At 50.3% G+C, this 22,571-nt stretch overlaps 1 protein-coding gene across 1 annotated transcript; it reads right to left on the bottom strand.

Annotated features, from left to right (window-relative positions):
• Positions 1 to 990: 990 nt before the first annotated feature.
• Esyt1 (extended synaptotagmin 1) lies at positions 991 to 17,053 on the bottom strand. Its single transcript, XM_021174813.2, has 31 exons — positions 16,587 to 17,053; positions 14,202 to 14,243; positions 13,545 to 13,679; positions 13,373 to 13,446; positions 13,181 to 13,253; positions 12,961 to 13,050; positions 12,745 to 12,800; positions 12,047 to 12,170; positions 11,784 to 11,960; positions 11,403 to 11,485; positions 10,964 to 11,012; positions 10,774 to 10,860; positions 10,603 to 10,695; positions 10,306 to 10,377; positions 10,093 to 10,179; positions 8,631 to 8,780; positions 8,271 to 8,417; positions 7,979 to 8,155; positions 7,465 to 7,547; positions 7,322 to 7,370; positions 7,148 to 7,237; positions 6,936 to 7,031; positions 6,678 to 6,749; positions 6,499 to 6,585; positions 3,322 to 3,459; positions 3,052 to 3,212; positions 2,866 to 2,964; positions 2,652 to 2,783; positions 2,463 to 2,568; positions 2,018 to 2,067; positions 991 to 1,686 (listed from the first exon to the last, which is right to left on the bottom strand). Exons 1-31 carry the CDS (start codon positions 16,944 to 16,946, stop codon positions 1,647 to 1,649), a joined length of 3,279 nt encoding a protein of 1,092 aa, XP_021030472.1. The 5' UTR covers positions 16,947 to 17,053; the 3' UTR covers positions 991 to 1,646.
• Positions 17,054 to 22,571: the final 5,518 nt, after the last annotated feature.

Raw genomic sequence — 22,571 nt, forward strand, 5'->3', positions numbered from 1 at the left:
AGCTCTCCAAAAGGAAGCTGCAGCAGGATTGACTTTAACTTGAGGCTAGCCTGGGCTACAATGTGTGGCTCTGTATTAAAGACCAAAACAAGCCAGCTGTAGTACCACAAACCTGTGGTCATCCTAACTACATTTGGAATTAAAGGCGGCCAGCCTGCGCTACACATGGAGATTTTAAAAAGGCCAGCCTGTGCTACATGAAACCCTGTCACATGAGTGAGACGATTCTCCTGCAAGGCGGGTAGACTCAGATGGACGTGAAATACTCCTCAGCTCTCAGATGGCCCTGAAGCCATTTTGGATGCAGCCGCAGTCCTTGACAGTGTGAGCTTGGGCTGTGGTGGGCCTTCTCCGTTTATGAACGGCAGATGGGAGTGGTCAGTAGACAGGCTGTATGAGTAAGGCTTCCTCATTGTGTCTGGAGACCAGTCTCCCGACATCAGCTACTCCACAGAAGAGCCTTTCCCATGCTCAGTGGTGACCAGTCTCCTAGGTTCTCACCATTGGGTAAACTGATCTTCTCCAATTGAATGAAGGCTTTTTTGACAGTTAGAGAAAATATTGATGGATAGGTTGGAGTCCAGCCTTCAAGGGAAAAGCCCACAGCTGGTTTGAATCTAATGTTTAGTAGATGCAGTGGTCTGACATGGGTGACAGTCAGATTAGTTCTAGACAGTGAGTTTATAACCTAGGCACTTGGTCAGAAAACCAGCCCCGCTGTCTGGAGTCCTTTCTGTCCATCTGCATATTACCATGCTTGGGGCATTAAAACCAATTTCTTTAAGATTTAATTTATGTATGAGTACACTGTCACTGTCTTCAGACACACACAAGCCAACATGTGGTTGCTGGGAATTGAACTCAGGACCCCCAGAAGAGCAGCTTGTGCTCTTAAACCACTGAGCCACCACTCCAGCCCCAAGACCAATTTCTAACAACTTGGAGGCTTCTATAGCATCCAAGAGTTCCCAGCTCACACAGTGTACCAGACTGACGCAGCCACCATAGCACATATATTTCCAAGCGTGGATTGAGCAAGGCGGGAGGGGAGGAGCTGGACACGGGGCCCAGTTGCTGGTCATCTTGTACAGGCAGTCCGAGAGACCCAGTCTGACCTTCACACCCCTCTGTTTATTCTCCCTGATGGCTGGGAAGATGACCATGCAGGCATAGAAAACCTAACACACCATTCAGCAACATACAGACTAACTTAGAGCAAGGTAGAGATTAGCGTGGCCCCTATGCCAGCATGACATGCAAGTTCATGAAGCACTGTTTTCTGTATATTTTTTATTACATAAAAAAAGCTTTCCAAAAGCTGTATTTGGCATGAGCGAATGCCACTGCTAATGCTGCCAGTGGCCAGGCACAGGTGCGTGAGGCCCTGAGGAGTGGGAAGGAGGAGGAGGTAACAGGCAGAACAGGAAATAGCCAGCTCAGGTCCCTGCCCTGGGAGCCCGCAGGATAAAGGCCGTGCAGAAAGGAGTAACATGTGATCCTCTTTGGTCAGGCAAAGACCCATATACGGGCCCAGAAGGCAAAAGGGCACAGGCTCAGCCCTGGAGCCGCGCTGTGGAGGCTCATCACACTGGGGCAGGAGGCGAGGCAAGAAGACGGAGCAGTGCCAGGCTGTCAGTCCTCAGCTCCTAGGAACCACCCTTATCTCTGTCATCCATCAGGTCATACCTAGGGAAGTAAGGACACAGAGTTCAGACAGAATTAAGACTCCTCTTACATTGGTTTTGTTTTCTGAGATTCTGTCTGCATCCCAGGCTGGCTGAGAGCTTGCTATAGAGCGAGCCCAGGCTGATCTTGAACTCTCAATTCTCCAGCTTCCTGCAGTCTCAAACTAAAGCCATAAGCCACCACGCCCAAACTGTGTTCTCTCCTACATGAAAGATGAGCCAAGGGCGTGCTTGAGGGAACCTGAGGTTCTCACTTTCACTATGTCCCAAGACTAGGGTTTATTTCTCCAGTGTGCATAGCCAGTCCCACCCACTCCTGTGAAGACACTCACCACTGGGCTGCACCCTGGGAAAGGTCTATTTCTGCTAGATCCAGCTGCACCTGGTTTGGAGGGTGACAGGGGGCAAGATGTCATTTTGGTACTTTCTTTCTTTCTTCCTTTCTTTTAAAAGATTTATTTATTTATTATATGTAAGTACACTGTAGCTGTCTTCAGACACTCCAGAAGAGGGCATCAGATCTCGCTACGTTGGTTGTGAGCCACCACGAGGTTGCTGGAATTTGAACTCAGGACCTTTAGAAGAGCAGTCAGTGCTCTTAACCACTGACCCACCTCACCAGCCCATTTTGGTATTTTCAAAGGACCTGTCTTATCAACATACTTTTATCATTTCAAACCACTGTGGGAGGTTACGGTCACGCCCCAGGTGAACCACTGTGTGAGGATATGGTCACGCCCCAGATGGCACCAGCAGCTTTAGTCCTAGCCTTCTCACCTTCCCCAGAAGCTCACGCTCTCGTGACATGAAGGAGGAGTTTGACTTCACAGAGACATCGAGCTTCCGCCTGAGAGTCCCATCCAGGGGCAAATCCCACTCAAACCTGGGGAAAGCACTAGATCTTAGAGCCAGGATCCCACCGGAAGCCTTCCCCCGACTCCCACCACCCCACGCCCATTTACTGACCGCTCATTGAACTCAGGATTGAGGGTCCTCTTCTTCTGTGGGGTCTTCCTCTTGGTGCTTCGGTTCTTGTCTGGGAGCAGCAACACTGACACATAGGGGTCTGGGAGATCACGTCCATTTTGTCGAAGGGCCCTGCAACAGAAGGATGTGGGCATTGGAGCATTCAAGGCAAAGGATGGAGGGGACCATAGAGGACAGGTGGCCAGGGTCTCACCGGCAGCTGTGAATAATGCTGATCAGCTTTTGTTCATCACTGTGGTACCACACTGTCAGCTTCACCTGGCCCAGGGGCCCAACAGGAGCCTCAGAGGGACTGTAGGAAGAGGGAGACCAAACATCTAAGAAAACCCCATGACTCATCTCCGTCCTCCTGCCTGCACATCACCTCCCAGCCCCTTACCTGTCACCATGTGTTAGGCGATGCCTGACCTCTAGGACCGGGGAGGCGGGGTGAGTGGGTCCCCCTAAAGCCTCAGGTTCGTCATTGAGGGAGGAGGAGCTGTGACTGTGGCTGTAGCTGTGGCTGTGGGCTTCCACTCCCGAGTGCTGGGATACCAGGATCTGGGAGCAGGAGAGGTTTGAGCCGGGCAGCATGGTTCCCAGTGCCCGAGGGCTGCTCCTGACATCTCCCACCCTCTTGGAGCCCGAGCCTTCCTGCCCTGGTACTCACCCCAAGCTGCGCTCTCATCAGCACCTGGCCCTGACCACTGAGTGCAAACCAGTGGTCCAGGCAGAGCTGGTCCTCCTGGAGGAGCTCGGAGAGAGGCAGGGATACGGAGCCCAGGGTGCCGGTCCCTTCACCCCGAACCTGTGGGGCAAATGCAGTGATAAAGTATCGAAGCTTGGCATTCAAAGGCTCCGGTGGTTTTGGTGAAAGTTCCTACCTCAGCCTCTCCAGTGCTAGGATTACAGGTATGTGCCATAGAGCCCCCTGCCTACCTTCTATTTCAATTAAAATAGTCTCTACTTTCTACTCCATAAGCTTTGACAGACTTACCAGTAGAACCAGCAGAATGGAAAAAAGAATGGCAGGAACTAAAGGTAAATTGCCAGGCACGGCCAGGCAGTGGCACACACCCCAGCACTTGGGAGGGAGAAGCAGGCGGATCTCTGAGTTTGAGGCCAGCCTGGTCTGCATGGTGAGTTCCAGGACAGCCAGGGCTACACAGTCTCAGTAAGAAAAATTAAATAATAGCATAGGGCCAGGGGTGCAGCTCATTCAGTAGCATGCTTGCAGCTCTGGGTGGAGAGGCCCCAGCTCCACATCAGACCGGGTGTGCTGGTGCAAGTCTGTCGTCCTGGAACTTCGGAGGCAGAAACAGGAGGGTCGCCCTCAGCTGCATACTGAGTTTGAGGCCAGCTTGAGCTCCATGACTCCCTGGCTCAGAAAGTTCCCAGCCTATCATGCTCTCATTTCTACATCCCGCGTGTAACATTTAAAACCTTCCTGCTGCAGATGTGAACGGTAGAGAGAGGGCCCAGCTGCGGAGTCCTGGCTGCTGTTTGAGAGGACCTGAATTTGATTACCACAACTGTCAACCTCTTCTGGTTTCCCTAGGCATCAGGTATGCACATGGTACACAAACACACATGAAGACAAATCACCCATACGCATAATTAAAATCTTAAATATAGCTAAACATGCTTGCATTTCTATTTTGTATTTCCTAACTTTAATTTTTTGTGTTTTGTTTTTGTTTTGAGACAGGGTTTCTCTGTGTAGCCCTGGCTGTCCTGGACTTCTTGAACCCACATAGATCCACCTGCCTCTGCCTCCTGAGTACTGGGATTTATGGCATGCACCACCACACACCCAGCCTAGTAATTTCTAATAGTCTAATTTTTTGCCTTTTGAAACTTGTTTCCTGCAACCTTCTCTCTAAGGTCCTCTAAAGGATCCTTCCAGTGTCTGAGTTGTTACAAGTGAGCTGTAGCCCACAAGTTTCCACAAGGGGGAAAGCTGTTAACACCAAAGACTTCAAATTCAAAGACTGTTCTTTGTTCTTCCCTTCCTCTCTCAAACAAGAACAGCAGGTGGGTGAAGCATGCCTGTAATTCCAGCATTTAGGAGGTCCAGGGTGCAGTCTAAGCCACTGTCTCAAAAAGTCTTCAACAACAAAGATGCCAGGAAGTTCTTGTTGTTGTTTAGATGCACTTTTTAACAGGGAAAAACAAATCAAAACAAAGAGCCAGGCTTGGTAGCACACACCTTTGATTCCAGCACCGGGGAGACAGGCAAGATGGTTCTCTCTGAGCTCTAGACCAGCCCGGTTATATGAGAATTGTTTTTTAGGAGATGACCCAGTGCGTAAGAGCATTTGCAGCAGGAGCGTGAAGACCCGAGTTCACGCCCCACAAACCAACACAAGTGCCTATACTATAGGGAGAGGAACCCTGGAAGCCTGACCAGCCAGCTTCAGTCAACCTAGAGCAAAAACAACAGAGAGACCCTGTCTAAACTAAGGCAGCAGTCAAGTAATGACATCCACGGTTGTCTGACCTCCACATGCACTCCCTGACACATACATACCTGCATTCACACATGTGTGTACACACAGTAACAATAAACCCCCAGAAAATCCTAGCAGGCCTGGGTAATGATATCTTACTTTAATTACTCTGAGGCCTCCCTCCTCATCTGCTTGAGATGGGGTCTCATTATGTAGCCCTGGATGAGCTCAGTCTTAGGGCCAGGATTATGACAGGACTACAAGCCTGTGCCACCACACCCTGGCCAGCTAGTCCCTTAGGTCTGCCTGCTCCTCCTACCATCCTGGTTGGCCACAATCCTCCTAACTCAGGTCTGAAACATTCACTCACATTTTAGCAGAAAATACAAATTCCTTTCGAGACAGGGTCTCATAGAGCTAGGCTGGTCTTGAAGCCATTACACAGTGAACCCAGAACTTCTGCTTCCTGCTTCCATCTCCCCAGTGCCAGAAGCACAGGCAAACACCTGTGATTCCTATACATACCTAGCCAAAATTCTTTTTGGGGGGAATTGAATTTAGGGTCTTGAGCAGAGCTACATCCCATCCCAAACCCAAAATCTTAGCATGGTACTAAGAAGTCCCTATTATGAGCCTCTCTATAATTTATCTTTATTTTTTTCCTCATCCTGGAAGGCATTGCTGCTTTATTTAAAACTGTGGGGTTTGCACCTGGTATGTTAATCCCAGCACTCAGAAGGATCTCTGAGTTCCAGGCCAGACTGGTCTACAAAGCAAGTCCAAGACAGCCAGGGCTTATTACACAGAGAAACCCTGTCTCAAAAAAACCAAAATAAATAAGTAAATAAAAATTTAAAATTCTGGTCTTGTTTTATGTGTTATGAGAAGATGCATTCAAGGGCTGTAGTGCAGGTGTATTTGTAAGCTGCCCGCTGAGATCCACCACTGACCTTTCTAGTCTTGTTGCTTAGGGCCTCTTTGCCCTTAAGTTCCAAAGCCTTCCAAGGATGCGTCTCTCACCACCCCACCTCCCTGGTCTGGTAGGACCCCTCCTCTTCTCTCCTCACTTCTGCCTTTACCCTCACCTATTCTTCTAGACGTGTCCTCCCATGACACTGACTCAAGCCTGGATGCTGCCATGCTCCCACTTTGATAATAGACTGAATCTCTGAACCTGTAAGCCAGCCCCAATTAAATGTTGTCTTTTCTAAGACTTGCCTTGGTCATGGTGTCTGTTCACAGAAGTAAAATTCTAACTAAGACACTTCCCTTTTGTTTGTGGTGTTTTTTGAAACAGGGTCTTACTAGCCCAGATTCCCACGAGCTGTGATCACAGGTGTTTGCCACCAGGAGCTTTCCTTCCTGGCCACCCTGTGCCTGGTGGGAATTCACAGTACCTGAAGCTCCAGGCTCTCAGCGTGTGGCTTCCTGATGAGAAAAGAGGCACTCTCCTCCCAGACAGGGGCCGAAGATTGGGAGACAGTCTGTTGGAGACGGAGGGGTTAGGATGACTGGCGGGTACAGGATCTTGCAGTCTTCTCCCTCCTGTCCTTAGCAGCGGAGCATCTCCTCCTACCTTGGTTTTATGGGAAGTCTCTCCCACGGTGATAGTAGCGTAAGGGCTGGGAGGCTTGGTTCCTTTTCGGAGCTGGGAGGAGAATATCAGTTGCTCTTTAATTTAGACCTAGCCCCTGACCTTGCACATTAAAGCCACAGAACCACATCTCCATTTTCACGTGACAGCCCCCACCCTCATAGCTTCAGATAATCTCACCGGAACACCAACCCGGCCAGGAACCTACGGGGCGGGGCATGTAGAGCTGCTGGCTCTTACCGGCAGATCTTCTGCCCGCTCCAGGTAGACGGACAGCAGGGCTGCTGCCAGCTCTGAACTCTTCTGAGTCTGGATCAGGCTGTTCACCTGCAGCACCTGGGAACATACAGTGGGCGGGCTGTGGACCGGACTGACACCCTTGGGACCCGAGACGCGCTTTGGTGGACGCTGACAGAGGGTGCACCCTGCCCAGTCCTGCTCTTCTCTCTCACCTCCTCTAACTCAGCAGCAGTCGGTCTAGGGGTCAGACGCTCCAGACGCAAGTGCAGGCGCCCGGATGGGACATCCTCCAGGGTCAGCCACTGTGGATACAGGTGGGAAAGGTTGAGGATGAAAATGAGGCTCGGGTCAAGATCAGGGGACACTGGCTCTCAGCGCATGCTCACCTCATCAAGAAAGCCACTGTTGAGCACTGTGGTGAGACTCACTTTATACCTGCGGTGGAGAATAAAGGCGAGACTGACAGTTGATACCGTGGCCTATGGGGTACAGCCTATCCTTCTGCCTGAACTGCTTCCTATCGTCTTACCTGCCCAAAAAGTCATCCTTGTCCAAGTCCTTATCAAAGACCTCAATCTCAAGCTCTTGGCCAGGGATTGATGTGACAATCACCTAGTGGGAGAAAAGGGAAGTCTCTCCTTTTCCTCTCCAAAAGACTACTCACCCCCCCTCCGCTGACCACACCCCCCATCAGGTAGCCACACCTCCATCAGATGACCACACCCCCCATCAGATAACCACACCTCCATCAGATGACCACACCCCCCATCAGATAACCACACCTCCATCAGATGACCACACCCCCCATCAGATAACCACACCTCCATCAGATGACCACACCCCCCATCAGATAACCACACCTCCATCAGATGACCACACCCCCCATCAGGTAACCACACCCCCCTCCGCTGACCACACCCCCCATCAGATAACCACACCTCCATCAGATGACCACACCCCCATCGGTTGACCACATCCCCATGACCATAGAATAGCAGTCACTGTTGGGGCAGATAGAGGAGTCCCAGCCACTCACTTCTGACCTCAAAAACCTCATTCCAGCGGGGATTGAGATCTTCCCGAACAACATGGGTCCGGAAACTTTTTCCTGCCACCTTTAGTTTGACGTAGGGGTCTGATTTGCCCTTCACCAGGCCTCCCAAGAAACGGTCTTTGGCAATTAGGTCCTGCGCTTCTAATACATGGATCCGAAGAACATTCTACAGAAGGAACAGATGCTGACCAAAGGGAGCAAGAACTCGCAGAAGCAACCCCTAAAGCAGGTTTGGTGTGGGCAGACAGAGCCTTCTAGTTTCCAGGTATCTATCAATTTACCTCAGTCCCAAAGTGGCTGTTAGGGGTTGTGTGATAGGGCCGAGGTGGGGCATCCACACTGCTGCCTGTCTCTAGGCTCTCACGGTCCCAGTCCTGGGCACCAGGCACAGTGGGGAAGCGGATTTCCGAGTAATCTAAGTATAAGATCTGGAATATAAGAAAGACAGTGTGATTGTACAGCGTGGGCAGGCAGCAGATGAGCTCCTGCGCAGGCGCAAGCGAGGACAGAGCAAGGGCTCAGCTCATTCTGACAGCACAGCACTTTTCGATGTGCCTGCAAATGGTAGCTCCTCTTCCGCGATCTGAATACCAGAGGGTACACAGGTCTCCCAGCCCCCAGTGCTTCCTCTAGAGCCATACCCGCATGACCAGTTTCATGTAGAGCCTGGAGTTTGGGCCTGAGCTGCTGAGCTGGAACCACTGGTCCAGGGTGAGTTCAGAGGCAGTCAACAGGCGCGCAAGAGGGAGAGTCAAGGCCCCTAAAGTCAGGGCTCGGGAGTCGTCCTTCACCTGCCGGCAGCACACAGGAATGGAGGTGAATTGTTTAGAGGAGGAGGCATATTGAGGAAACTATAACACGACTCCAGCTCTGTTCTCCCTCCCGTTACAAACCGTCTTCTTACCATCTTTTGTCAACACCACCACCTCCTCTTCTACCTTTGCTCGTAACGTCCCCAGAGAATGTTTTCAGACTCTCCCCTGCCTATTTCAACCCTACTTACTATCCTTCAGGCTCAGTTGAGATCTTTGTTTGGAATGTTTGAAAAAAAAAAAAAATCTTGCCAGGCGTGGTGGCCCACGCCTTTAATCCCAGCACTCGGGAGGCAGAGGCAGGAGGATTTCTGAGTTCGAGGACAGCCTGGTCTACAGAGTGAGTTCCAGGACAGCCAAGGCTACACAGAGAAACCCTGTCTCGAAAAACCAAAAAAAAAAAAAAAAAAAAAAAAAAATCTTGTGTGTGACATACATGAAATGTGTCCCAAGAGCATGTGTGGAGGTCAGAGGATAATTTTGTGGAGTTGGTTCTCTCATTCCACCTTTATGTATCTCTGGGGATCAAATTCCAGTCGCCAGGCTGTAGATCTATCAACTGAGCCAGTGCTTTGCTGGCCCGCCCCGTCTCCAGGCCCTACTTACTCCAGCCCCCTGTGTCTTCTCTGACGACCTTCAGAGACTGCACCTACATGTTTCCTCTATGAACCTAACCAGCAAGCAAGGAAGGGATGGTACAATGTTTCATGACTGCTCTATGACCTTTAAATGCCAAATGTTAATTTTATTGGGGCACAATCTCCCCACCATAAAAATTACTCATTTCAAGTACAGAGTTACCAATTATAAAAATGAATTTTAAGCCAGGTGTGGTGACACACCTTTACGCACTAAGACAGAGGCCGGTGGATTTCTATGAGCTTGAGGCTAGCCAGGTCTACACAGTGAGACCCTATCAAAAAAAAAAAAAAAAAAAAAAAAAACTAGGGAAGAATTGTTGGCAGGGGTAACTGGGAGGGGGCAGTGAGCGAGATGTAAAGTGAATAAGTAAAGTAATAATAAAAAGTTACAATGGGAGCTGAAGAGATGGCTCAGGGGTTAAGAGCACTGGCTGCTCTTCCAGGGGTCCCGAGTTCAATTCCCAGCAACCACATGGTGGCTCACAAACCACCTGTAACGGGATCTGATGCCCTCTTCTGGTGTGTCTGAAGATAGCTACAGTGTCCTCGTGTACATAAAGTAAATAAATAATTAAAAAAGAAAAAGAAAAGAAAGCAGGGGAAGACATATACCAATAAAGCCTGGGAAGACAGGATGAGGCAGCTCTCACCTGTACATCAAGCTCCTGGCTCCGAGGGTCTTGCAGGAAAAACCGGAATGCCTCTTCCCACACCGGGCTGTTGGTGCTGTAGGTAGCCTGAGGGGGGCAACACAGGACACATGGCCAGTACCATTCCCATGTGGGTTGGAACTCTGAACTAGCAAGCATCCTAAGGCGAGGCCTGCTCCCCCTTATCCTGAAGCAGGGCTGTGCTCACCCCACCTTGCTCTCCTGGGTCACGTCCTGAACTGATAGTTGCACCATGGGGTTGGGTTCCTTGTTGCCTTTCTTCAGCTGTGTTGGGGGAAAGAATGTAGATGTCACCCTTCGAGTGTTGGGTGTCTGCGATCTGATGATGTTAGGTGGATTCAGCAGACTCTTCCTCAAGGTGGACCTGACCCCTCCTGAGAACTGTTGCAGGCAGGGGCATCTGCATCCTCAGCAAAGGAAGAGTGGGCATCCTTTTCCCCCCACCCCACCCCCAGGCTCTGATCCACCTACACCACAAGCCAAACTCACAGGAAGGTCCTGGGCTCGATCCAAGTAGACAACAAGGATGGCAGCTGATGGGGGCTCTGGCCGAGAAGTGATGCCCCGATTCCACTGCAGGACCTGGGAGGAGGAAGCAGTGGTCAGACCTCACCCTCCCGCTCCCGCTGTCCCCAGCCTCCTGTGTCCCATGCAGCTTACCTGGTCCAGCTTCTCTGCATCTGGCAGGAGTGATAGCCATTCTAGTCTCAAGTGAACTTGGCCTTGCCCGCCTTGTAGAGGATACCACTGAAGGGGGTCAAAGGGAGACAAGCGGAGATCAGAGACCACCCAGAAGGCAGCAGTTGTCACTTCCCAGAGAGTGAGATCACTTCCTCTTCTCCCAACTTACATTATCCAAGACTCCAGCCTGTAATACCTTCCCCACGTCCAGCTTCATTCTGGAAGAGGGGGTGGGGAGGAGAGGAGAGGAGAGTGACATAATTAGTAGCAAGCCAGCGGGTTTCCCTCCACTCACCATCCAGGAATAACTGGAGAATCCTTTTTATTTTATTATTTTAAAAAATTCTGTGTGTGGATGTGTACACGTGAGTGCTGGTGCCTAAAAAGGCCAGAGGGATGGAAGCTGGAGATACAGGAGGTTGTAAGCCTCCCTGGGTGCTAGGGATCGAACTCGGGTCCTCTACAAGAGCAGTACACGCTTAGTGGTTACATGGAGGGGAGGGAGGGACAGAGGGACAAAGGGAGGGTGTGTGTTGTGTGTGCATACTCTGCTACTTCCAGAATCTTGGTAACATTGGGACTTTAGAATCTAAAATGGGCAGTCTCACCTTCCCAGAAAATCATCTTTATCTGGATCTTTGTCAAATACCTCCACCTCGATCTCCTGTCCTGGAACCTCGTGGACTATCACCTGGAGAGCACAGAGGACTGTGGTCTTAATGAGCTGTAGCTGTGCAGGCCATCCAGTCAGCAGCTTCTCCCACCATCGCCTCTCAGGGCCTCATGTTGTGTGCACACACAGACACACACACACACACATGCACACACTCGACACACATAGCCATGCACACACACACACATACACACACCCTCACACACATTCCTTGGCTTCCTACCTCATACATTTCTCCCCAGTGAGGGTACACACACACACATACACGTATACACACACATGCACACGCATGCACACACGCCCCTTGGCTTCCTACCTCATACGTCTCTCCCCAGTGAGGGTTGAGCTCCTCATCTATGACACGGCTGCAGAACGTCTGGGTGCCCACGCGGACGAGCGCATAGGGATCCGATTTGCCCTCAATCAGGCCTTTCACATACTTGTCCTTGGAACTCAGACCTCGGGCTGCCAGCAGGTGAATCCGGATAATGCCCTGGGGTCAGGAATCCACCGGTGAGAAACTAAGACCCTAGCATGGGGCCCTTGAGAGAAAGCTCGGTCTTCTCAGAGGTGCCATACCCTGGGTAGTGGGGACCGCAGCTGGGCCACATCTTGAAGGTCAGGCACAAGGGGCACCAACAGTCGGTTAGGGAGCACGAGGAAGGCAGCAATGGAGTCCATGATCATGGTGTCAGAGAGCGAGCTAAATGGGAGAGGGGAGAATGGTTCAATGTCTTAGGGGTTTTTTCCCTACACCACCTGTGTTTCTTCCTGCAGAGAAAGACTTAAACCTTTAAATCTCACTGCATATCTCTGGCTGAGCTGGAATTTGTTGTGTAGCCCTTGTTGGCACTGAACTCCAACCTCCCACGTCCCAGGATTACAGATGTGTGCCACCAACACCTAGTTTGGGAAGTCCAGACCCTTTCTTTATTTCACATTTGTTTTATCTGTGTGTGCACATGCATGCATGCATGCCATAGGGTATGTGTGGAGGTCATAGGTCAGCCACACGGGGCCTATCAGGCTTGGCAGCAAGCACCTCTGCCCACCTCAATCTTTCTTGTTCTTATTGCCCCTGCTTGAAGAGTCTCCATTCCCTACCAAAGTGCCTGTTTCTCCCGCAGAACTAAAAAACCCCAGCCTGAAACTTTCCTGGGGTTTACGTTGGATCTCCGCAGGCACAGTGAGGACTCGGAGGCACGGGCTAAAGTGTCCTACTCTGTATCTCTGAACCCTCTGCCCAGGAATGGGATATTTGGGAGGGTTCTCAATACCTAAGTCCTGGGATATCTAGCAGGTTGGTCATCCCTGTCCAGTTGATGTCAAGCGTCTGGAACAGAAGGGCAGAAGTCAGGACAGATCCTAGAGAGCATGGGCACGCTTAGCCTCTGATCAGTGTTCTCAGTAGTGTCCATAGCTACCTATCTGTACCACTTCCCTTCCCAAACCCACGTCCCATGTCTCCCATCTCCCACCAGTGCTCTCCTTACCGGGCGTTTGATAAAGAACATGGACACAGCCCCCACGATAGGAAGGTCCCCTGTGAGCGGCTCAAGAATCACCCGCAAGACACCATGGAGCTGGAGGGAGAAAAGAAGATGAACACCCTGGGTCCTCTCACACTTCTCAGTTATTCTGAGGCCCCTCCTCTCCAGAGTCCATGACACTTAGAACAAAGACCCTGTAAAAGGGCCCTGATGTCAGCCCCACCTGCATGCCCTTGACTCCGGCTTTGCAGAAGTATTTCTTCACCTCCACGTCAATCTGTACATCACCTACATAGCTGGGAGGTCGTAAGGAAGAGAATAAAGGAGTGAGCACTAGGCTTGGGGAGAGTAGGGGGAGCTGAGTACTCAGGGATGACCAAGACCCTGGCAGGGGAGCAGGGCAGCGGGAAGTTACCTGACATTCAAGTCCAACAGAATCTGATCTTTCCTCTGACTAGGGTGAACTTTGACGCCAATGATTCGTACTGGCTAAAGAGAGAGGAGAGCTCAGGAGAGGTAGGAGGGGAAAAGTGTACTCAGCCCTCGGGGTGCCTCACCACCCCCTATCCACTTTCTCCCACAAGTACCTTTTCACCCAGCTCCACACGTGTGAATGTGAATGTCTGCAGATGAGGGTTAGCTCCCCGGACAGCTGGGGCCACTGTCTCCGCCAGAAGCTTCTCCATATACTGACCTAGGAAGGGCCACACCTGAGCCACGATCTGGGAGGAAAGGAAAGAACACTGTCAGAGGAGAGGCCCTGGGGCCTCCAAAGCAGTGGTTCTCAACCTGTGGGTCGTGACCCTCAGGGGGGTCAAATGGCCCATTCACAGGGGTCATCTAAGACCACTGGAAAACAGATATTTACATTACAATAGAAAATTTACAGTTATGAGATAGCAGTGAAAATAATTTTATGGCTGGGGTCACCACAACATGAGGAGCTGTATTAAAGGGTCTCAGAATCATGAAGCCGAGAGCCACAGGTCTAAAGGCAAGTTCTATCTGGGCGTGACAGCCTACAGCTGCTTTCTGAGGCCCGATGCTGCAGTGGGAGGATCAGTTGAGGCTGCCCTGGGCTCAGTGTCCAGAGCTGAACATGGAGATACGGTCCTTCCGGCTCACCCCATGGGCAGCTCAGGGGACCATGCTCTAGCTGAAACGGAGGTGTGGAAAGGCATCGAAAGAAGAATAAACCCTACCCAGGGGGAAAAAAAAAAAATCAAAGCTCAGGCAGTCCTCACCTTGTTCAGCCATTCGGCCTTTTCCACATCTGGGAAGCTGACCTGGCGGAGAAGAGACAGAAGGCAGAGGCAGTGATGAGCACACTTGGCATCCACGCTTCCTGAGAGGCTCATGGGATGCAGCATGTCCATCTGGCAGGGACTCCTCACACCCAGGGCTTGGGTGGCAAGGTTTCTTCCCTCCCTCTCCCCCACCACATTTTTTTTTTTTGTTCTGATGACTTATTTTATGTGCATTGGTGTTTTGCTTGCATGTATGTCTGTGTGAAAGTATCAGATCCCTAGGATTTCGCAGTGTGAGCTGCCATGAGGGTGCTGAACCCAGGACCTCTGGAAGAGTAGTCAGTGCTCTTAACCAGTGAGCCATCTTTCTACCTCTCCCCCACATGCACACTTTTTTTGTTTGTTTGTTTTAATGACTTATGTGCATTGGTGTTTTGCCTACATGTATATCTGTATGAAGGTGTCAGATCCCTTGACTCTAGAGTTACAGGCAGTGTGAGCAGCCATGTGGGTGCTAGGAATTGAACCCAGGTCCTCTGGAAGAGCAGCCAGTGCTTTTAACCACTGAGCCATCTCTCTACCTCCCCCCCCTTTTTTTTTTTAAAGAAAGTTTGAGTTTATTAAGAGACAGTTTTAGCTGGCCATGGGGACACAAACCTATATTGCCAACACTTGGAAGGTAAACACAAGAGGGCAGGGAGTTCAAAACCAGTCTGGGATATATGAGACTATGAGTTAAACAAAGGGGGGGGGGAGTTGTTTTTCTCTGTTTGTAGATAGGGTTTCATTATGTAGCCCTGGCTGACCAGGAACTCACTATAAAGACCAAGATGTCCTCCAGTTCACAAAAATCCACCTGCTTCTGCCTCCCAAGTGCTAGGATTAAAGGCGTGTCACCACGCCCAGTAAGAAAAAGGTTTCAACACAGATCCAAGCACACAATCCCAGGGGTGGGAGAATTCTTTCCTTAGAACTTGGGGACACTGAGATTTCTTTAATAATGTAGGTAGGATGTGGGGCCACATAGAGATGCCTCAGCTAGCTCAGAGATGCGAAATGGCAGCTTCTGGGGCCAGGGAGGGGGAGGAGTCTTGAAGAGGAGGGTACATTCTTTCAGGAGGAGATCCTGTCAAATCAGAACTCCGGGGGATCCTGGGATGAAGAAGTCCTAGTTCCTTTGTCCAGCCTTCCCTGCTCCCCTGGGACCGGGCGTGGGCTCCAGTATAAGAAGGTGAAGAAGAAACCAAACCCTGATAACCTAGAGACTGGCAGGAAGTCTTAGGCCTGGTGCGCTGGTGCGCTAGTGCCTGCGCTAGTGCCTGCGCAAGCCTCCTCACTCTCTCCCTCATTCCTTTCCTCCCTAGCTCCTTTCTCTCTCTTCCTGAGTGGGAAAGGACACCTGTGCTGTACACGGAGATGGGGAGGTGTTGGGTTAATTCCAAGGATAAAGAGTAGCAATAACAGTTGCTACTTAGGGCACATGAAACCGTTTCTTCTTTTCTCTCCAGGGAATGGCAAGTGTGACTGGTGTCTGCCTCTCTCTACCTGTCACCTCTAAGTGAGAAGAGTAGAGAGGGTACCCCAAAGGGGTTGGTAACCCGCTCAGCTTAGCAAGGTCAGAGGGAGGCATCTTTTCAGCCCAGGAGACAGGGTGTAGTAATGAGGGTCTGGGTCGGCTGAGCAAGCGAGCGAGCGAAGGCTGCCCACAGTCCGGAAAAGGGTGGGGCCGCCCTGGGTACGAGTAAAAAGGAGCAGCGGGAACTACAGCAGCCGCACTACCCTCTTCCCAGAACCCTCCTCCCTTAGCCCAGCAGCCCGGCTGGCTTGAGGCTGGAAGGCGACCGCAATAGGTCATTTCCAGGTGCTGGGACTTAGCGGAAAAATGCTTGCAGGGCTGGGTCTCAGCGGGTACCTAGAGACAAGGCAGGAAACGGAAAACCCTAATGCCCTTAAGTAGATAAAAAGCCTTGAAAGCGCTAGCAAAGGCGAGGGAACCTCTGAGCCATCACGGGGGGGGGGGGGGGAGGTGGAGGGATCCCCAGAGGCAGCGCGGCAAAGGCGCGAGTGGCACCAGAAGTCAGGAGGAGCGAGCATTCTACACGCTTGGCTGGGAGCGGCAGCTCAGATGTACTGCTGTAGTCCGAGGAGACCGAGGAAGAAGTCCGGATTCCGTGGAAGGATCCGCTCTGCGGCAAGGGTGGGCGGGGAGAGTGGGTGGCCGCGTCCAGGAGTGGTGCGTCCCAGCACACAAGCGCTAACGGGACGATGTAAAGTCTGGGGGCCGCTGTCCTAAGTGGGGGAGCTGACTTTGTAGGGTGGGAGAGCCCGAGTTGAGGGGCTAGGAAGAGCTATACTGCACCAAGGGCTGAAGTGGTAACTCACCCAGGCAGGTAGTTCCCGGTGGCTCATATAAAGCGTCTCTGCGGTGATCCGCTCCTCGTCATCCAGCAGCTGCCTCGCTGCCCTCAGGCTCCGTTCTTTCCCATCGCGGACCCGGCGCCAGCCCAAGTACAGGGCGAGGCCGAAAAGCACGAAACCTACGCTAAGACCCGCTGCCCCTGCCAGGTACACCGGCACCAGCACCAACAAGCGGCGCCCGAAGGAAGTCAGCACCGCCAGGGCCTCGCTCGCCGCACCTGGGCCGGCAGGTGGGACCCCGGAACCCCCGTCCCGCGTGGAGTCCGTGGCAGGGGGCTGCCCTGAGGGCTCGGGGCCGGCGCCCTCTTCAGGGGAGTGCTCCATGGGGCAGCTTCTGGGAGTGTCCGCCTGAGCAGCTGCAGGCAGCTCAGTGTCTGGTCCAGCTCCCCCACCAGTAATATATGGTGCTCCCCCCGGGACCTCAAGCCCCGCCCCGCCCCTGCCTGTTGGGGCAGCGCCGCGTAGACTTGGGAAGCTCGAGAGGACTTGGGATGGCAGGGCCTCGGTGATTGGACCAGAGGGTCAAGATGGGAGGGTTGGATGGCGGGAAAGGGGGAGGGGGAGAAACCAAAAGACAGTATTTGACTGGTCACGGAGAGAACGGGGCGTAGCGTCCCACTTAAGAGGCGGGAGTAGCTGCTCCTCCCACGTGGGATTGGAGCGCCTGTGGAGTTACGTCATGCAGAGCCGCTACTCTAATTACTGAGTTCAGAGTGAGCTAGAGTTGAGGGTGTATCTTTCCACACGTTCAAATGGTTTGGCAGGGTTTGGTCTGAATCTTAAATATTCTTTGTCAACTTTCCCAGCGTTTGATACTCAGAGAACGTTCGTTTTTGCCTCTAAGAATATTCTTTGAGTTTTTACTGGCTGCCCTTGCGAAACGTTAGGGAAATTAGACCGATTTAGAACGAAGACCGACCCTGTCTAGCGGCCCTGTCTGTGCTGTCCTCAGTCCCCCTATCTTGTCTGTGAAAGGGAACAAGTCAGCGACAGCTGGGGCATGATGAACATTGGAGTTCTAATACTCCAGTCTTGAAGAAGTGGGGTGAGGGGAGGAGAGCGGTAGATAAGTGAGATTTTGTTTTTTTTTTAGAATCCAGAGTTAGTCATCTCTATCATAGAGGGCCGATTAAGATTATAGTTAGGGCCGGGCGGTGGTGGTGCACGCCTTTAATCCCAGCACTTGGGAGGCAGAGGCAGGCGGATTTCTGAGTTCGAGGCCAGCCTGGTCTACAAAGTGAGTTCCAGGACAGCCAGGGCTATATAGAGAAACCCTGTCTCGAAAAACAAACAAACAAACAAACAAAAAAAAAACCCAAGATTATAGTTGGGGAGGAGCCGTGTTCAACGGCAGGAGTAATTATTACATTTTACAATAATTTCCTGATGCTGACCAAAAACAGGTCGGGGAGGAAAAGGTCTGTTTGACTTACACTTCCATATCATAGTCCATCATTGAAGGGAGTCCAGGCAGGAACTGAAACCGGGCTGGAACCTGGAGGCAAGAGCTGATGCAGAAGCCATGGGGGGCAGGGGGCGGGGTGCTGCTCACTGGCTTGCTAAACAAGCCAGTTATAGAACCTAGGACCAGCAGCCCAGGGATGGCCCTGCCAACCATGGGCTGGGCCCTTCTCTATCTATCAACTAAGGAAATGTTCTACATAGAGGTTTGCCTACAGATCTTATGGAGGCTTCGTCTCAATCAACGTTCCTTCCTCTCAGACGACCTTAGACTATGTCAAGTTGATATAACACTAGCCAGCACCCTTGGGAACATCTAGGACACTAAAATGAAGAATTCTGACGGACAGGATGGTGCATAGCTGTAATCCCAGCATTTTGGAGGCCAAGGCAGCCTGAGATAAATAGCAGAAACAAAATAAAAAAAAAAACAAAACAAACAAACAAAAAAAAAAACAAAAGGAGGCAGGGGTTGGGGGATACAGAAAGGAGCGGAGGAGGAAGGAACAGGCTGGGAAGACAGCTCTGTTTATATAGCCCAATCATGAAGACCTAAATTCATTCCCCAGCAACCACAAACAAAAGCTCTCAGTGAATAAAGGCCTTTGCTCCACAAGCCTAGTGACCTGAGTTTAGATCTCTGCCATCCCGTCTGTAAAATCCAGATATGGTAGCTCACTGCTAGCAAGACACTCTCTCTCTCTCTCTCTCTCTCTCTCTCTCTCTCTCTCTCTCTCTCTCTCAAAAGATTAAGTGGGGCTGAAGAGATGGTTCAGTGGTTAAGAGCACTGACTGCTCTTCCAGAGGTCCTGAGTTCAAATCCCAGCAACCACATGGTGGCTCACAACCATCTGTAATGGGATCAGATGCCCTCTTCTGCTGTGTCTGAAGACAGCGGCAGTGTACTCACATACATTAAATAAATAAATAAATAAATCTTACCAAAAAAAAAAAAAAGATTAAGTGGAGAGCTATAGAAATGGCTCAGTGGGTGAAGGCACTTGCCACCAAGCCTGCCACCAAGCCTGATGACCTAAGTTCATTGCCCCAGACACACATGGTGGAAGTGGAAAGCCAACTCCTGAGAGCTGTCAAGTTGTCCTCTGATCCACCCATGTTCCTTGTGATACGCACAGCTTTTAAAAATATTATTTATTTATTATTATTCATAGGAGTACACTGTAGCTGTCTTCAGACACACACCAAAAGAATGCATCAGATCCCGTTACAGATGGTTGTGAGCCACCATGTGATTGTTGGGAATTGAACTCAGGATCTCTGGAAGAGCAGCAGTCAGTGCTCTTAACCGCCGAGCCATCTCTCCAGCCCAATACGTGCAACTTTAAAAGATGATTTCACTATGTAGACCAGTCTGGCTCTGCACTTAAGGATATCCAACTACCTCTGCCTCCAAAGTGCTTACATTAAAATAAATGTATAAACCATCAAAAAAATAAATGTATAAACCATCAAACTTGGCCTTTTTAAATTTTTAAGTTAATATTTTATGTGGGTATGAGTGTAGGTCAGAGAATAACTTTCTGGAGTTGGCTTTCTTTACATGGAGTGTGTGTGTGTGTGTGTGTGTATGGAGCTCAGAGGACAACCTTCAGGACTTGGTCCCTCCACCTTGGGCTCTAAAGAGACCTGAACTCAGGTCCTCATGCTTTGCACAGAAAATGCTTTGACCAGATGATCTTCTGGTAACCCTATAAAAGAGTTGTGGATGTCTATGTGTGGGTATGTGCATAGGTGTGCAGGTGCCTAAGGAGGCTAATATCAGATGCCTCTGGAGCTGGAGTTGTGATCTACAATAATATTTGGTGTTGTGAACTAAATTCTGGGCCTCTGGAAGATTAGTATATGCTTTTCTCCTCTCTGGGCTTTTTTTTTTTTTAAAGATTTATTTATTTATTATATGTAAGTACACTGTAGCTGTCTCCAGACACACCAGAAGAGATCTCATTTCGGGTGGTTGTGAGAAACCATGTGGTTGCTGGGATTTGAACTCTGGACCTTCAAAAGAACAGTCGGGTGCTCTTACCCACTGAGCCATCTCACCAGCCCTTTTTTTTTTTAAAAAAGAAAGGCTTTCATATCCCAGACTGGTCTCAAACTCAAATGAGCTAAGGCTGACCTTGAACTTCCTTCTGCCTCAGCACTTGTAATGTTGGAATTACAGCCATACGATACCATGTCTGATTCCTGATATAGACATTCTAATAAAGAGTGTAAATACTGTAGGACTGGAAAGATGGGTCAGTGGTTAAGAACATTGGCTGTTCTTGCAGAGGGCCCAGGCTCAGGCCCTAGCTGTGGCTGTTTTGATAGGAATGGCCTCAATACGCTCATGCATTTACATGCACGGTCATTAGAGAGTGAGGGGGATTCGGTGGTGTGCCTTGTTGGAGGAAGTGTAACTTGGGGTGGACTTTCGGATTTCATAACCTCAAGCCAAACCAAGCATCTCTCCCTTTGTGCTGCCTGAGTTTACATGCTTCCTGCCTTGAGGAGGATAATGGACTAAACGTTAAACAGTAAGCAAGTCTCACTAAAATGCTTCTTAAGAGTTGCTATGGTTGGGCGTGGTGGCTCATGCCTTTAATCCCAGCACTTGGGAGGCAGAGGCAGGTGGATTTCTGAGTTCGAGACCAGCCTGGTCTACAGAGTAAGTTCCAGGACAGCCAGGGCTATACAGAAAAACCCTGTCTCGAAAAAACAAAAAAAGAAGAAGAGAAATCCTCCTCTTGGCATGAATTTTGCCTTCTACCCTGCCGACGGTTCTCGGGACAGCCCTACACCCCTCTACCTCCTTTCCTCGGTCTCCATTTGCACATGCTCCCATTCCCCAAAATTCCAAAACTGCTCTTTGTCACACTTCAAGAGGCGTCTGCCTACATCTCCAGGCCCCATGCCCGCTACTGTTAACCAGCCTCAGAGGACGCAAACCAGATAACCTAGGTTGCTTCGATCTCTTTTATCCAAGCGATTTCCACGTCCTGCCTCTTCACCCTGCAAAGCTCCCATGTTGGCAGTCCAAACCTAAAAGAATCTTCTACCCAGTCCAAGACCTTTGCTGCATTACATTCCCATTTTCTGTCTTCACTCTGTATTCTACCCACAAGCCCTAGACAACACCATCCACAGCTAACCTGTGTACATGTTCTTCCAGGGGTCTCTCTGCTTATCTCTGAATCTAACAAGTTATCTCTAGATTCCCACCACTTTCTCAACTCCTGATTTACAGAGCATCCTGACCCCTTGCACCATCTCAAATTCTCTCCCTCTAAACTTCTGTCATTGAAAATTCATCAAAATTCATCACTAGGGCTGGTGAGGTGGCTCAGCAGGTAAGAGTACTGACTGCTCTTCCAAAGAGCCTGAGTTCAAATCCCAGCAACCACATGGTACCTCACAACCATCCGTACTGAGATCTGATGCCCTCTTCTGGTGTGTCTGAAGACAGTGACACTGTACTCAGACATAAAATAAATCTTTATTTTAAAAAAAAAGGGCTGGTGAGATGGCTCAGTGGGTAAGAGCACCCGACTGCTCTTCCAAAGGTCCAGAGTTCAAATCCCAGCAACCACATGGTGGTTCACAACCATCCGTAACGAGATCTAGAGTGTCTGAAGACAGCTACAGTGTACTTACATATAATAAATAAATAAATCTTTAAAAAAAAAAAAAAAAAAAAAAAAAAGGTCTTATAAGCCTCAGATCTACCTGTCACAGGTCTAATGGACTCCAGAAAGTACTACTGTCAACCAACAGCCTAAGTTCCCTCCCAACTATCAAAACCTTGGGCTTGAAAATTTAAAATGTTCACCCAAGATAAAAAAAAAAAAAATTCCCAGGCCAAGCAGTAGAGCACATGCCTAAACCGTAGCACTCGGGAGGCAGAGGCAGGCAGATTTCTGAGTTCGAAGCCAGCCTGGTCTACACAGTGAGTTCCAGGACAACCAGGGCTATACAGAGAAACCCTGTCTCGAAAAACCAGAAAAAAAAAAATTACCCTAAACTCCTGAACTTCTGTCCCTAGGCTGTCTGTCCCAGCAAATTTCAATTCAATTACAGACTCCTTCAGCAGCTCCAGGTGTTCCCTCATAACCGCATCCTAGACTGCTCCATAGCTGCTAGTCCTAGGTAAGCAGCTCCAGGTGTTCCCTCATAACCGCATCCTAGACTGCTCCATCGCTGCTAGTCCTAGGTAAGCAGCTCCAGGTGTTCCCTCATAACCGCATCCTAGACTGCTCCATAGCTGCTAGTCCTAGGTAATCCAGCCTCAGGAAATGCTCCAACACTGCCTACACTTCCATAGCCCCAGATGGTCCTGCAGAGCCTGCACATCAAAACAGCCTGCTCTTTCTGACCTTGACCAACATTCCAGCTTCCTTGGCTGCCTAACAATGATACCCCAATGTAGCAGAAATTACCAGACAGAACAGTGTCCACTGACCAACACCCAGCAACCCAATAATAAATCAA

Source organism: Mus caroli, unplaced genomic scaffold (assembly GCF_978045245.1).
Source record: "Mus caroli unplaced genomic scaffold, Mus_caroli_1 scaffold_9, whole genome shotgun sequence".
In the NCBI taxonomy this organism is placed as follows: domain Eukaryota; kingdom Metazoa; phylum Chordata; class Mammalia; order Rodentia; family Muridae; genus Mus; species Mus caroli.

Coding starts and splice junctions, on each gene's coding strand:
- Esyt1 (XM_021174813.2), bottom strand. CDS start 16,946: ATGGAGCACTCCCCTGAAGAGGGCGCCGGCCCCGAGCCCTCAGGGCAG. Junction 13,051..13,180: donor CCGGAGTCAAGGGCATGCAG/GTGGGGCTGACA, acceptor TTCTCCCTCCAG/CTCCATGGTGTCTTGCGGGT. Junction 11,013..11,402: donor AAAGATGATTTTCTGGGAAG/GTGAGACTGCCC, acceptor CCCCTCTTCCAG/AATGAAGCTGGACGTGGGGA.